Source organism: Peromyscus maniculatus, chromosome 8 (assembly GCF_049852395.1).
Source record: "Peromyscus maniculatus bairdii isolate BWxNUB_F1_BW_parent chromosome 8, HU_Pman_BW_mat_3.1, whole genome shotgun sequence".
In the NCBI taxonomy this organism is placed as follows: Eukaryota; Metazoa; Chordata; class Mammalia; order Rodentia; family Cricetidae; genus Peromyscus; species Peromyscus maniculatus.
Window position 1 is genome coordinate 28,957,454 of NC_134859.1, and position 16,543 is coordinate 28,973,996.

The 16,543-nt window shown below is 41.2% G+C and overlaps 1 protein-coding gene across 9 annotated transcripts in view; it reads left to right on the forward strand.

Annotated features, from left to right (window-relative positions):
- Ebf1 (EBF transcription factor 1) overlaps positions 1-16,543 on the forward strand; it is a 389,332-nt gene that overhangs the window by 285,939 nt on the left and 86,850 nt on the right. For 5 of the 9 annotated variants that reach the window (XM_042283866.2, XM_042283864.2, XM_042283871.2 and 2 more), the window contains one exon: positions 6,588-6,721. In XM_042283866.2, the coding sequence (XP_042139800.1) occupies positions 6,588-6,721 (134 nt within the window). The remainder of the gene's footprint in view (positions 1-6,587; positions 6,722-16,543) is intronic. The other 4 variants (XM_042283865.2, XM_042283867.2, XM_042283869.2 and 1 more) reach the window with 1 other exon arrangement.

The following is a 16,543-nucleotide window of genomic DNA, read 5'->3' on the forward strand; positions in this document are numbered from 1 at the left end:
GGCAAGTGGCCTCATTTGGGACATAGATGTCACTTCTCGAAGTGAAGGATAACCACCCTCCTGCCTCTGTAGGGAAAGTCTTTGGAGCAATGTTTCCATCTAGTGACTGGGAGGTTTTTCTTTTCCTCCTTCTCAGTGAGAGCCATTAATGCTGTCAGAGCAAAGGGCTTTTCTGCCAGATGAAGTCACTTTGGGATAAAGGATGCAAAGCGCTTGAAAATCTCAATTTCCTCATCCAATATTTAATAGGTTTAATTGCATCTGGTATTGAGAAATCTCTATATCATGGCTTACATTTCTCTTTAAAGTGACAAACACCAGAGAGAGAGAGGGGGGGGAGGAGATGGAGAGGGAGAGAGACACTCTTGTATATACAATACTGTAATTCTTTGCAAAGTAACATCTAGATATTTTGCTAGACAAAGCAATAAATGCAGATCGATAACAAAATAAAGCATACTCTATTAGCTGACAAAATCCTTAACTACACAGTGCAATTAGAGAGGACCAGCTTTAGGTAACTTGTCAGCACAGCGCTGCTATAGCTTCAGGGACAAGGCTGTCGCATCTGGTTACTTACTAATGGAATTTGTTTGTTATGAATTGGGGGACATCTGTGGTAGTGTTTGCATCCTGCACGTGGGATTGGCCCCCATGGATATAGATGTCTGACCCAGTGTTGCTGCAGCCACTAGCTTCTCAGGCATGCTGTTGGAGGACAGTTGGCCCAAGAACAGACCCTGTGTGTGGTGAACGTAGAGAGGGCTAGCCTACCAATTAGTGTCAAACCCTGGTTTGGGTCCCCTTCTTCTCTCTAACTGCTTGTTTGGAAATACATCAAAGGAGCAGCTGGGAAAAATGATCATTTCACTTTAAAAAGTAGCAAATTTTTGAGACTGTGCACTGGGTTCAAATGGGGCTCCCCCAAATACAGCATTACTAAAATCCAGCAGATGAAGAGGAGAGAGGTTTTATGAGCACACAAAGGTGCCATCAGAAGGAGCCCAGCTCAGGCTGGCAAGATAGTTCATCAGGTAGAGTTGCTCACTGCCCAGATTACAATCTGAGTTTGATTCCTTGGCCCCCACATGGTGGAAGGGAAGGACAGACTCCCACAAGTTGTCCTCTGACCTCTGTACACACAGCCTGGCATGTGCATACTCCCCATAAACAAACAAACAAACAAACAAACAAATCAAATCAAATGTTAAAAATTAAATTGAAAAGTAAAGGAGTCCAGTTCAGGGGGTTCACATTTTCCGACAAGCTTCAAACATTGGGGCTATAGCAGTAAAGCCATTTCTTTGAAACAGTTCTGATATATTTCCCAATGAATATCCATCCCAGAAAATAAAAGTCTTAAAAATGAAGACAAAACAAGAGCAAAAACTAACTTTACTTTGGGATGGTCTGATGTCAAACCTACCTGTTCAGTCCATTTGGCCGAACAGAGTACCACATAGCTAAACTACAAACTCTTGGGGAGTTCTACAACACATGGACAATCTAAGTAATGAGTGCATAGGGCACCTTACTAAATAAATTAACTCCAATGAACAGGAAGCCAATGACAATAATAGTAAATGATTACAGCAGAAACTAGTGTATATATCTGACACAAGTAGGCATTTTCTGTGTCACATCTGTGGAGTCTCAGCCACTGGAAGCTACTACAGTCTTCATGGAGCAAGTGACTGGGGGCTGCACTAAATGGTAGATGTGGAATGTTGGAATTGATGTCAAATGATGTCATCAGTGTCTACTCAGATACCAATAAAAGCAGGTGCCACCCCTGCCAGTTTGGGAGCCTCAGGTACCTGGTTTTTTTTAGAATCGCTTATTCATAGAGGGCTGTTTGACAGAATGTTGGAAAAAGGAATCTGGCATGTTTCATGTGTGGGCACAATGGAACCAGAGAGCAACCTTGTGCCCACATCACAGTCCACAGTGAATGATGCCACCTTGAGATGCAGACTGTGATTCAAAACTTCCTAAAAGTGCACATTTTGCCAGTTGATAGATTATAGTATGTCCAGGATATCTAAAGGCAGAAAAGGAGGCAACGAAGCCAAATAACACATCTCTCCTGAGGCTTCTGCCATGGGGCAGCAACGGTGGCCAGACCCTCATTTTGGAAATGAGATATGATAAACCTTGAACCTGGGTCATCTTTATAGCTACGCTAAATAAGTGAGGCATTGATCAGAGCACAAAGAGATCTCAGAGGCAAAAACAAGAGCAGCCCCAGGACCCTGCTGATCGACACACACACACCACTAATTCACCTCAATGGGAAGGCACCTCTGAGCTCAATTAACCCTTATTCCCAAGGCCACTAATAAACCCCGAGGTAAACACGGCTCTCCAGACCCTGGCTTTCTGTCAATGAAATAGGTCATTTCTATTGGAGGCCGAGCTTGTAAATTCACCTCGCTAATCAAGAGCCTGGTGCTCCTGGTGCAAGCAGGCAGGCAGGCACTGGAATCATGTAGCACTGGTTCTATAAGTCAGACCGATTTAAACCACGGAGGGCATTTGTGATTTCTTCTGCCTTCCGAGGTGATTTGAAGAAAATATATATGTTCTGGAGGTGGAAGAGGTGATCAGAAATGTCCCCAGTGCAATTGTCGGCACACACGTTAGTTGTTAAATACGTACTGGAGGCTGAATGATTTCTCTCTCTCCAATTTTTTTTTTTTTTTTTTTTTTTTTAAATTCCTGGCTTTCTTTTTCTTCTCCCAGCAGCCATTGTTCAAAAGCAAATTGGAAATCTGGTAATTAGGCCCTGACTCACGGTGTAGTATTAAAGTCCCAAGCCAAAGTTCAACACCCTGAAATGAAATTTAAACCAATTAATCTGTTAGATTTTTATCGCTTGTCCGTGTTTTCTCAGCAATTCCCCCAGCACGTGGCCTTTGATCAACTCTCATACAAACGCTAAAATGTGTGCCTGCTGCTCGCAAGACGGAATGACATTAACATGGTCCTCATAAAACAATCAGAGCAGAGAAGCCCTCAAACAGGCAGGGCATAGTAATATTTAATAAAAGCGCACACATAATCTTCAGAATTAGCATTTTGTGCCTTGCAGTACCTTTGGGAGAAGAGCTTTTATTTGTGGAGTGATCATTATAACAAAGAGGCGCTACCTAATAATTCCCACTTTAATTCTGCAATGTGCCAGGAGCATTTCAGAACCATTATGCTAAACTGGTGGGGTAATCATGTTATTGTCACAGTTTGAAGGAAGGAAAATCTCTACTTTGGTGGCTGGTGAGGGGTGGGAGAAGCATTAAAGAGAAGAAGAGGGAAAACTTTTATTTTTAATGAAATTTAGAACCAGAAATGGGTCTGTTGCCCTTGTGGACAGAGTGTGAAAATATGCTGATGGGAAGGAGTTTTTCATTAATTAAACCATGAATTTTCTACTTTAAAAAAAAGCAGTCCTACTTTCAAGTGTGCCCCTTCACTTCCCAAACCATAATGGATTTTTTTGTTTGTTTTGTTTTATGAAAGAATGCTATTGATTATCTCTGCTCACTATTGAACTCCTGTAAATGTCTTCACTCTCAAATTCTGCTGAATCCAGCCACTGTGACTGTTCAGACCGTGGTCTTGCCCTGCTCTTGTGAGTAGACGGCATCAATGAAAGTGAGGCTCCAGCTGATTTGAAGGTTCTGCAGCATCCTTGGACAACTTACCAATGGGAAAGAGGGGAGGGAGACCCAGGGACTCTAAGTAGCCCAGCTGATGTCCGATGTTAGGTGCTTGGCTGGGTTCTTTTTAGTACTGATTTGCTCTAGAAAGTACAAATGTCACCGCAGGTCCTGCTTCGCTGAATTTTTCCTCATATATTGCCTTCATATATGCTCAGTGGAAAAGCTTCAAGCCATATAAATGTTAATAGAATAAAAATTAATAGCCCTCTTTTCCTGTCAAACCGAGTCCAGTCATATTCCCTTTTCATAAGGACCCACTGTGGACAACTGATGTGCATCCTGCCTTCTAGACCTTTGTCTGGACCACCTGGTTACCTGGAATTACACATACACACAAATACTCATACACATAAAGTCTCATTATATATAATTTCTCAAAGTAGCTGAAACACTTTTCATTAGTTCAAATTGTTGTTATCTCCTTATTTTTTATACTTTCCTCAAGATTTTCCCTCTGAAATCCGGGAAGATAGCATTACATTGGTTCCTTACTCCTTAAGGATTCAACATTCTCTTCCTTTCCAGGGGCTAGTTGACCTCTAGACTGCCTTCTGAACAGTTGTTCCTAGTATTTGAAAACATTAGCACTTTCCTTAAGTTCAAATATGTTCTCGTGTGCATATGTGTGTGTGTGTGTGTGTGTGTGTGTGTGTTTACCCATATACCCCCACACTCCCATCCACCTCCAAATCTCCAACCACCCACACATCAACATATACTCAGCCCCTACACACACACACACACACACACACACACACACACACACACACACACACACATTTGTACTTTGTAAATAACAAGAGGATAAACAAGGAAAGGAATCGAGTGTGATCTCATGATCTCGGCAGGTCTTGACCATGTAAGTTCTCTCCCATGGACAGATTTCTTTTCAATGTTCAAACATGCCCTTCCATGTTTTTTTATGTTATGGTAAGAAGTTTAGAAAAGACTTTGTTTCTCTAAACAATTATGTCTGTTTCATAAAAAATAAAATAAAAACAGAAACCCTAAAGCTAATAGAAGCTAACATGAAGACCATTTTGGAATCTGCATGGGCAAACACAGCCCCAGCATTTTATGACACTACTGGAGCCCATGTTTTACAATTAGATGGGATTCTCATACCCAATTCATAAGCCAATATCAAATATTTTTCCAAGGCATCTAGAGAGACAGCACACCTTTTGTATGTGACCCTAGTACTTAAATATATTGAGTTATAAATCAATAAAAAAGATATGGTGATGTTAACAAAATGTTTCCAAAATGATTATGTTTAATGAATTTTTCATAGTTAAATGTAACTTATCTATTTCATAAATAGCTTGAAATTCTACATTGTTTTACGTCATTGCTTCAGAAGCCTATAACTATGTGTGTCAACATTTTAGTTTTCAAGAAAGCTTTTGTGTAAAAGAAAAGGTCTTGTGCCCTTGAGACACTTATCCCCTACCCCATGTAGGTCAAAACTTGGACAAGAATGAAGTTCAGTCATGGATCCTTTCTAGTTTCTTGATTAATTGCTTTGTTTGGGGATAAAATGCAGGAAAGTAAATAGCCAAGCTACCCTGTTTCAGCTGCAGATGTGTTCCTGTGAGTTCAGCCAACACCAAATGTTTGGTTTGGATGTTTTCAAACTTCTCTGTGCAAGGTTTTGTGGATGAATTTGAATCAGAACCAACGCCATCCGTCTTGTTTGTGTGGTGGCACGTGAACACAGGTCCCCCTGGGATTAACTTCATGTTTTCTTTGCTCATTGCAAAAGTTAAAACAGGAGACTTTGCCAAATTTGACAAAGTCCAATACTAATTATTATTATTTTTCCAGTACTTCCCACTCACATTTAAAATTAACTGGTGTTCTCCTTGGCACCAGTGCTCAGGAAGTCAGTCTTGAATACTTAATTTTCATTGAAGAGGATGGTCTCGCTCTCTCTTCTTGTACAATATCTCACTTGCTTTCCAGTTTGCTGTGGTGGTGTTTGTAAAAGTAATCATTATCATAAGAGCAACCACATGGCACCGGTGGGTTAAAGAGCCTTTGTGCTATCAAGCTGCCTGCAGAGAGGTTTCAAAGTCATAATCCTACCACTCCGTGTATTTTTAGTCATTCTGTCCAGAGTAAGCAACGCTCATTAGAGAAACTGCCTAACTTGTGCTTTGCAGTCACAGCTTTGCAAATGAAGGCCATTTGCAATGGAAAGAGATACCAGTCCGTACATTTTTATGCCCTGGAAACTCAACAGAGCAAAGGTCATGAAGACTGTGGTTCAGCAAGACCACTGCTATTTGTTTTGCACAATTCACCCCAAGTCACCTGTGACTTTGAATCTATAAAATGGGACCCATGACGTGTATTTGAAAAACTTGTAATGATTTTTAATGAGGAATGTTGCTGCATTAATGTTACCAAGAGAAAAGCATGGAGCAAGAATCCTTCCTGCTCCAGCCTCCTGCTCACCTTGTTAGCTTCACATTGGGCAGGATATGTTCACCTAAGAATGTAGACATTTTCACTTCACCAAATATATTCAACTTTGAAACAACTCTATAAAGCTTCTACTGTATTAGGATCTCTGGCATTTGATAAATTCAGTGTGTCTTCTGTGTTAAATTTCACAAGCTTTCAAGATTAATAAAGAGATGGGTGAAATGTATGCATCTCAGTAGGAGCAATGAAAAAGATGCCTTTAAGAACTAAAGTTGCTCCCTGGGTTTCTGGTCCTGATGTGACTAGGAAATGTTGAGGTCTTGAGGGACTTTCTGTTAGTGAAAAGATAAAAGATTTTTTTTCTTTTTCTCAAGTCTCCCATCATTAAAGTTTGGTTCTAACGGCAGACTCCTTCTCTTTTTCATGTGTGTTGAAAAGCAGCTACTCCCTGTATCAAAGCCATCAGCCCGAGTGAAGGATGGACAACGGGAGGCGCGACTGTGATCATCATAGGGGACAATTTCTTTGATGGGTTACAGGTCATATTCGGTACCATGCTGGTCTGGAGTGAGGTAGGTGTTGTCTGAACATTAATATCTAATAGCTTGGTCTAGTTGAAGATACTGTCTATACTTGAATTTCTAATAGAATATGTAGGATTTAGTGGTATCACTCTGGGTGGCCCACCTCCAGTCTACAGAACTTTGGAAACTAGGAAAGATGAACTGAGTTTCCCAGAAAGGCAATGCTTGCTCTTGGAATCATTTCTGTCTAACCCATGAGCACCAGGAGAGCTTTCTGTTTGGTGGTTTGTCCTCTGTGGCTTGCCATAGGGTGAAGGTTCCTTTGTATAATGGGAAGTGGAAAGAAGATGCAAAGTTATAGAATGTATAGGAAAAGATGTTCAAACAAGTCAATTTTGTGTGGATATTCCATAGACAGAATCTACTAGGTCTTGAGGTTCAGAGTCTGCTATTTAGATGACAGTCATAATGCAGGGAGCCCTTGACTTACTCAGTGACTCTCAATCAGAGTGAGTCACTGGGGGACCCTGAAGAACCCAGGGGTTTTCCACAGAAAGAACAAACAGCTTCCAGGTACTTTATAGTGTGACTCCCACCATGTGACAATGACTGTTCTATGTGTGCAATGCTTTCAGCATAGGGATCTGACCTGACTGACATGTCTGGCAAATCACTAGCATTTATTTAAGATCTCGGAACATGAGTATCACCATTTCAGGGAGGCCACAATAGATATCATTGTTATCTGAATTTGGAGCTCAGGTGTCTTAGCTAGCACATCCAAAGTCCTTATTTACCTCAACGTACAAAATAAAAGCAGAATCTGGATTCCAAGAGGCCACAGAGGTGGCTCAATCCCACTTACTTTCCCAGTAGTACTACTCTGGGCTTTGTGGAGTCTTGGGATCTAGGCTGTGTGCTCAGCATTTGAGAGACAGTCATGCCCTTCTCCCTGGACTACCAACCACAAACTCTTAGATGTAGTTTTTCTTGGTAAATACCTTGAGTCTTAGAAATAAATAGCCATTCCACTAAGAGTAATGACCCAGAGCCCTTAGGAGGACCAGTGTGTACGTAGCCACACAAAGAAGTGAGAGTGAGCCTTGGAGTGGGCACCAAGCTTTGTGACTTCCGATCCTACTTGTTATAGCAGGGCGCCACCATTTAGCTCTTCTAGAAAGTTTGTTTTCTTTTTTTAGGGGCTACAGGAATGAGCTGAGAGTTGGCTGTGATAGTCAGGCATGTTTTCCTGACTAACACAACCAAAGTGGATCTTGTCCATTTTAAAGCTATCCACATACTCTTTGCACCAGCAGCTACCCGCTCAACATGCCAGTCATCCTTGCCAGCATGCTGCCACAGCCGTGGTAGTTTCACACTCTAGCCAGAGCATTAAAGCTCTTATAAAGTTGAATCAGAACCAGGCTTCTCAGTCCATCCAACTGACTGTTATCTAAGCTAAAACATTCTGGGCAAGAAAAGTGTAGTGAACGTATCCCTGCCAACTGTACTGTGTTTTTCACTGGAAGCATCAGGGTACACATGAAAAAGATAATCTCCATGGTTTATTTGGTTGCCAACTGGTGTCCTCAGCCTGATGTGAACAGTGGCCTATATGAGAACAGTCTTTCCCAGGTCTTGAGAGCCACACCTTCAACCTTTCTGATCCTCTGTTCTGCTGTTTATCAGGGAACAGGGGAGCAGGGAAGAATAAATCCAAGGTGGTCCCTTGCTCCATGTCAAGGCAACCAGATGAGGACTGGGGTCAGAATCAAAATGGGCAGCAAGTCTCATGGACTTGACAAAAGCAAATTAATCCAAGGCAGCCTGAAGAAATGTGTGCCTGTTACAGCCCAAGTAGGCTCTACTGGAGGTCTGGGAAGGATACACCAGCGACTCATATACTCACTTAGCTCTAGTGTGACAAGGTGACCTGTCTCATCTTCCCTATTCTCCCATCCCTGTTGGTGAAAAAATATCCAAGGTTAACATCATCTACCTTAGGTTCACCAAGGTTGACAAGCAAATTGCCTCAAAAGATCTGTTTCCATATAATGAACTAGAGAGAAGACATGGAAAGGAGAGCCCACAGAAACTACATCTACTCTTCTCCCGCTTCCGGGTCCCTAATACCACTGCTACACGTTGCTCAGAGTTGAGAGGCCTCCAGGAGGAGAGCATCAAGGCATCTGCTGGTTCTTTCTCTTCTACTCTTCCCAAGTGTCCTAGGGAGCTCTGTCTTAAATTAGGAGTTCTGTCTCAGTGGAAACTCATGTTGTGGTTTCAAAGAGAATTTAGCAGATGTCCTTGTAGAATTAGCAAGATCACATAGCCAGATAGTGCTAGACATTATATCTGATCCATACAGTGCAATCTTAGAGAAACAGAAGTCCTATTAACAAGAACAAATGTGATCTTGAGCAAGGGAACAATAATAGGACGTGGCAATGCGTGGGGAAAATGTGTAGAGTAAGCTGAGCAATACAGTAGCAGAGAGTCAGAGTGATAGCAGCAATGGAGGTAATGATGGTGGTCAAGTGTAAAATTTAAATAAAAGCTAATAAAACAAAAATGAAATTACATGATGATTTTTTTTGTTTTTGATTGATTATTTATTTTGCTCCATCAAGTTCAAAGCCATTTATCAAGGCTTGGGTTTGATAGGATCACAGCTCAATGTTGTATTTAAGAGCCAGTATCTGTGAAAAAAGCTCAAGGAAAATGCAATCTAAGTAGCTGGCATTCTTGGAGCCCTTACTTCCACCCAGGCAGCATGCCAAGTGTTTTTGATGGCTGTCATGCACGCTGGGGACCACTGCACACAGTGCTGTTCTCTTTCAGGGACAGGAGCAGGAGCTCAGGGATCCTGTAAGTTGGCCAGCTACTAATTTTTCCCATGCTAGAGATGGGACTTGAACTCACAGGGTCACTTGTGGGGCTCAACCTCACAACAACTCCTGCTTTCACCTGGACCATGGTCCCCAGCTGGAGATCTTAACCCCGGAGATTAGGGTGTTGTGCCCACCCTTGCTAGCACTGGCCCATGCTACCAGTACTACCATCCTCACCAGTCTGTGGGAGTGGCATGCACAGTCTCAGAGATGCAAAAGTTTTGGTTGGAGTCACTAAGTTCTAGGGAGAATTGATCCTTATGAAGGAAAGGACACATGCTGTAGCCAAGGAGCAAGACAATCTGCCTGGGCCTCTTCTATAGAATTAGGTTCCTGTTTATCCAGTGTCTTTACTCCCAGTCATATGATGGGTAGGCATGCCATCTCTAAGATCCAGTACCTGTAATTAGAAGTAGGCTTTAAAAAAAAAATCTTTATTCTGTCTCCCTGATGCCATAGCACAGAGCACCCAGGTGGGTGCATCAGGACAAGCAGATAGTGAGATAGTGGTATAGATGAACAGTGGATGCTATTATGTGCAGTCTTTTTTTAGCTGAAGAATTAAAAAAAAAAAAAGGCGGAGAAAATAGGGCCAGCTTAATTTACCCTCCACGTGTGTTCTTCCAGCACAGCATCATCTTTTGCAAATGAGTAGTTCAGCTCTGCTCCCTGCTGTCCCCTGAGGGTTGGAAGAGAGAAAGGTGGCACTCTGTGGGTCCCGCCTTCTCTGTGCACTCATCCTCACAGGATTCTAGTGATTGTATTTTCCACTCTTTTATTCTCTTTTGTTGTCTCTTGCCCTCTTCCCTATCCTCCCTTTTGGTCAATTATTTTTCTGATATTATAAAGGCCTTCTCCCTGCCTTACCCCCAAGTATTTAGAAAAAAATGTAATGTAGTGTTTTATATATAAATGGAGGAAAACCACCATCGGGGTTGGTGAGAGCTAATGTTGAATGTAGGTGAGGTTTTTTCTTCTTTTCTTTTCTTGACCAGAAATGTACTTGGTTGTTTTGCTTAACCACCCACATGGCATGTGTAGCAGGGAGGGGCTTGTGCTACTGTTTGGTACAGCTCATCATCATTTCAATACCTCTTCTGAATTCCTTCAGTTTCTAAACAATGAGTAGAAGTTGGCTTGCCTGCCGCTTGTCTAACACTGGACTAGGTACCATGGGCAATTAAAGTCGGCCTTTGTGGGATCTGGTGTTTTACTTGGAAAGACAACTTGCTCCCATGAAACAAATTAGAGAGTTGCATAACATTTATATAATCTAGTATTAAATTTGTGGCTTGCAATTCATGGGAAGGTTCTAGAAGACAGGGAATAGAGGAGTCAGAGGGAGATGGTTCAGAAAACCAATCAAGTTCCAATTATTTTTGGATGGTTCTGTGGTAGATATTTTAGGCTCTCACGATCCTCTTATTTAATCACAGAAATAGCAAGAGGATGCATACTAAGGTATTTAATTGACCTTTTTTTGTAAAGTGCAACATTGAGATAGGAGAAGCAGCAGAATATATTCTAAGCAACGGTGTAGCTTATAGGGGTTAGTGGTGGGCAAAAGAATCAGGACTGGGCACCTACTCTAGTCTTATTGCTCAGAAAATGGAGAGTTATTATTCAGTGAAGGTGACTGGGCCTGAGTTTTCCCATTTGAAAATGAGGCATCTACATTGCATTTTCTTTAAAATCAATCATGATATTTCCCCCAGAATCCCCAGCACCAGCCCAGTCAAAAGTGGACAGAGATTCGGGGGAGGTGGGGGGAGGCACACCGTTCTCAACCTTTGTTCTTTCCTTTGGACCACACCTGGCAGTAGACAGGTACCAAGCCCATCTGCAAAAGCATTCTGAGAACATCACCAAAGAAACTGAATTAGTCACAAAATTGGCTCTCCCTGATGCTGTCCCCAGTTAGTACTTTTTACTCTTCATTCTTCAGGCTCCAATATTTGCTACAAACAGGAAGTCTATACCATGGCATCTTCCAGATAGTTACATGGAGTGCTAGTTTTTAGGGATATTAATAGATGTCCCATGCCAGATGAGAGAAAAATCTTTTTTATCCCATTAACTTTGGCAAATATTGAGTGAAACACATTCAACTTACCCTTGTATAACTTTTGAGGCCCTATCAGGTCCTGAGTCCCTAGGAGTCTGTGTTCAACATGTCACAAACTTTTGTAGCTACAGAACCCTTGTTCCTAGGGATCACCTTACAGGAAAGATACTGTAAGGACTGACATGCATTTTGATTTTATGTTAATGAAGCCAAGTTATGAAATTCAATGGTGAAAGTGATGGGGCCTGGAAAGATGTAAGAAAATCGCCTGAAATATTTGCATAATATTATCCAGATTAGAGCAGGAATGCTTAGAGCCATCATTCTTTAAGGCTCAAGGCCCTGAACAGACTTTCATACACTGCATCTGGTTTTTTTCAGTGTGCACTTGGCATTAGATGCCATGTGATTTTTGTAGGACAGCTCTATTTAAAGATTGGCGGTACCCTCAGCTCTGACAGGATAAGCCAACACAGCATAGCTGTAAAAACCATTAGCCTCACACGGGGGTGCATGATCTCCTCTTCAGCCAAAGCAAGGGTATTGTTTGAACCTAGTTCCTGGAGGTGAGGTCAGAAGATGCTGTTGGGGAAAACCTTGGGAAGATGGAGTTGGGCACATGGTAGCTTGCAGGGCCTGGGAGGCAATTCTGCAATTTGAAACCCCAAGCTGGAAATGGAGGATTTGACACACTCTCACACTTTCTATCTGTCTGCACTGATGGTTCTCTTCTATATACAAAGAGAGGGATGGCTGTCCTGAGGACAGAAGTTGTTTCTCCATGACTAATATTCAGGGATGGATGGCGATGACACATATATGTGACCCACAGCAAGTTTCCCAGGACACTTTGTCCACCCTTGAATTTTTACTGGACTTCATGTAGAGTCACAAGCCTTCAAGAATGTGTCTCAGACACCAAGCACAGCCTTTTGACTTTGAGAAGAGAAGGCTTCAGAGTGGAAATATAACTTGTCTCAGGAGCATGTTAGTATCTCAGTGCTGGGGTTATAGTCAATGACCCTGACATCTAGCTTCACCCCCATTCAGCTTCGGGTCATAGCTTGTTTTCTCATAATTTCCCTTTAGTCTTTGAATATCTTTTCATAAACACACCAACCTTTTCAAACTGGGTTCACTTTATCTGAGCACTCTAATGCCTACCCATATCACATTGTACATGAAATAAATTCAACTAAATTAAAAAATGAAATGAAGACATATTGGAAAAACAATAGCTCAGTTACCATTTCTTTTAACTTTCATAATATAGATGAATATATGGTTAAATATGAATAGTCGTATCCATTTATGTATATATATACATATATATGTATATATATGGTACAGATACATTTTAAAACTGATTTAATGTGTAGATTTTAAACAACTGGTAGCCATCTAATTTCTTCTCTATTTTTTGCTTCAAAATCTGTATTTCTTTAACATATACCCATTGAACATGCAGAAGATGCTGGACAAAAATTTTAAGCTCTTTCTGAATTTGTTACTTTGAATATGACTTAATTTTTTCTTCATCTTTGAGAGACTCTTATGCATGCATACAATGAAATATGATAATGTCCACCCCATCTCTTCACTCCCTCCATTTCTCCCCTAAAATATCCTCTCCTAGCTTCATGTCTTTTTTTCCCTTATAAGCCACTAAGTCTAGTGAGTGCTGCCTATACATGTATGGTTGTGGGGCCATGCACTGTAACATGGGAACTCTATCAGTGGCCAAATTCTCAATAAAGGATGATTCTCCCTCCCCCAGCAACTACCCATTCACGGCCAACAGCTCCTCAGGACTTTGAAGAACAACTTTCAAGCTCAAGTAATTTTATGGGAAATCATTTCTAAATGAGCTAGCATATTAAAAAAAAAGATAGGAATGGTCTAATGACTGTTTTAATATAGTTACATGGTTACATCCATGCTCACTTTATTCTTAAAAGTGCTTTAGTCTATATTTTCATCTTTAATGACCAAATCACTTGTAATTTTCCCCTCTCTGTTCATAATGATGTGATACTGACAAAAAGACTTCAGCTGGCATTTTCAGCGAGTTCATGGTGTGTTCAGGAGAAGTGTATGTGTGCTCCCATAACTTCAAGCCAGAAAGCATGCAAATGAGATGTGCTTAAGCAAAGAGGAAACACTGGCTCCAGCCATGCAGCATTGCTGAAGGGAGAGGATTATCTGAGTGGCACTGTGCTCCTTTCCTGGAACTTTAGTACTGGGGTCTCTGGAATGTCCCCCAATGCTCTGAACTGAGACTTCCTCCTCCTACCACCTACACCATGCTCCTCTTCCTTAGCCTTTATTCCAGGGTTTGTGCAGACCACTTTGGGGCACCTTCCTTTCAACATCCACACCCATAGTCTGCCTCAGCTTCTCTTCTAGTCTGCAGTGATGGCAAGCTGCTGCTTGTGCCATCAGGGTTCTGAAAGCAATGCTTTGAATCTCCTCAGATATTTTGTCTTAAGGCTAACTTTATGCACTTATCCCCACCGTATCACCTTCCTTGAGCCCTTCCAGCTTTAATTCAAAGTTGATAAGGTATGCAATTTGACCTAAGTGATGGCTGTCTAATTTTTCCTAAATTTGTGCTTCAAAGTCTATATTGATTTAATGTATTAACTACCTATTATATGGAAGGTACATGATACAGAATTATGCATTTTATTTGTCTGAATCAGTTACATTAAACTTGGACTGTGAGTTTGAAGAACAGTTTTCAAGCCCTAGTAATTTTATGGGGAATCATTTCTAAAATAGCTAGCATCTTTTTTAAATAGATAGAAATAGTCTAGGGGTTTAAATGAAGGATCTTCTCTCTCCCTTGAAGGTGGTGTCCCTGTAAAATTCAGATTAACCCCTCCTAGTGCCTGACACAAATCCCCTAAAACCAATGGTAGTGTATTTGTTGAATGACTCTGCCTACTTTGCCATCCGTTCATTCATTCCAAATAGATGTTCCTTAGCAATTTGATGATGTTTCAATCACTACTAAATAGATACAACAGTTTTCATTAATACATAATACATGTGATGATTAATATGAACATCAATACCTTATCAGAAATCGAATGGAAATGGTGAAGAGTAAGAGGCAGACAAACTAGCTCTTTTTGAGATATTGATAATGGGTATTTATGTGATTTGTAACTAGTCCCTCCCCACCCCGGCTCCCGTGTGAAATGGAAAGTCAGCAGGTTAGATGACTTCCCAGTGGCCTCCCAGCCGGTTATGTGCAAAGCTTGAGTTTGAACTCAAGCCCACTTGAGTCCTGAGCCATCTTCCAACCGTCTAATAATATAGCAAAACTCACTGTTTAGTAAATCATGTCAAACTAGTCTTACCTACATGGAATTTCAGGATAGAGCTTGACCAAGAAAAAAAGAAAAGTGTGTTGTCTGTTTTCTCCAGGTGCAGTTAAGAAGCAGCAGCAGAGTAGGGCCAGGTGGCTCAGAACAGGCACAGTGACAGCAGAAGGAACAGGCCTGTGTCGAGGGCACAACTTGAAAGTCTAAAAAGCAGACAGAGAACTGTATTATCAGGCAGCATATTGATGACTATTCATAAGCATAAGCATGGTGGCTCGGCTCTGAATAACTAAGAGAGAGCTGGCAGCTAGACTTAAAATTTTACTTAAAACAGCAGGATGTGCATAATGCATCCTCGAAAGACATCAAGCCCGAGCAGGTGTAGGGCCGTGGTGTTCAAAGAGGTTCTACTTTAATTTTCTACAGAGTCTACTTAGCTTTCTCTCTGAAGGGACGTGCAAAAGGACACATTACTGAATATTTGTGTAAATACCAGTATATCAATATGCAAATATGGACTATATTACATGCATATTAAATGAGTCTGTATCTTACTGCTTTGATATCCTCCATACCATTGAAGAACCCGAAAACTCTCTTGGTGAAGGATTGATTCATACCCTGTCCGTATTTTGGCCTTTAACTATGTTTTATTTTTTCTTTTCCTCATTCACAAGCATAATTTACCTGTAAACTGTGAGCTTGAGAGCAAGTAACTGGCTCTTTCTATAACTGCACCACCGGGGCCTTCCTTTTTCTTATATTTTAATTTCTAAGCAAAGAAGCAGGAACACAGAACTGGAAACAGGCTAGAATCAGGAACCGTGGTCTTGCTGGCCTGAAAATGGCGGGAACCCTCTGAGAAGATAGTCTTTATGTTGCTTAGACCCAGGGGTGAGCTGCCCTGTGAGTCTCTGCTGGACTTCAGCTCAGCAGCTCCTCTCCAGTTCACACACTGTCAGGATGCAATCCAGTTTTTGGTGAAGCCCAGCTGGCCTGAGATCTACATCCTGGGAAGGGAGCTGAGGAAGGTTTATTTAAACAACAACTCACAAAATAAATAAATAAATAAACCCACAAAACCAGAGGCAGTTGAAGTACACCATGTTTATTTTAGTCCCTTTCTCCCCAATCTGTTATTTTGGAAATCGATCTCATTGCTCTTCTGTTTTGATACAATTAACTGCATTGATTGAGGGTCACGGTTAACTTCCTGGCTCAAAGAACTAGGCAGTGTATTTTTTGGAATGCTTAATGAGGATACCAGGAGGTTTGTGGTAGCCAAGTCAAAAACTTTTTGTTTTTATTTGTATTTATTTATTTATTTTTTTAGGAAAAAGAAAGAATTCTGAATGGAATGGCATTGGTCATTTCTTTCTTCTGTTTTCTTTTGGTGGTTATGGGATCAAACCCAGGCCTTCAAAAATGCTGGGCAATTTCCCTACCCTAAGCTATGCCCTTAGCCCTGAGTATTTCTTTTCTGAACACTCATAGAGGAATTTCTTCCATCTTTACCTTAATTATGAGGGGTATTTTAGGCATCTTGTTATTTGCTCATTCAGTATTTGATGAGTAGTTTATGAGA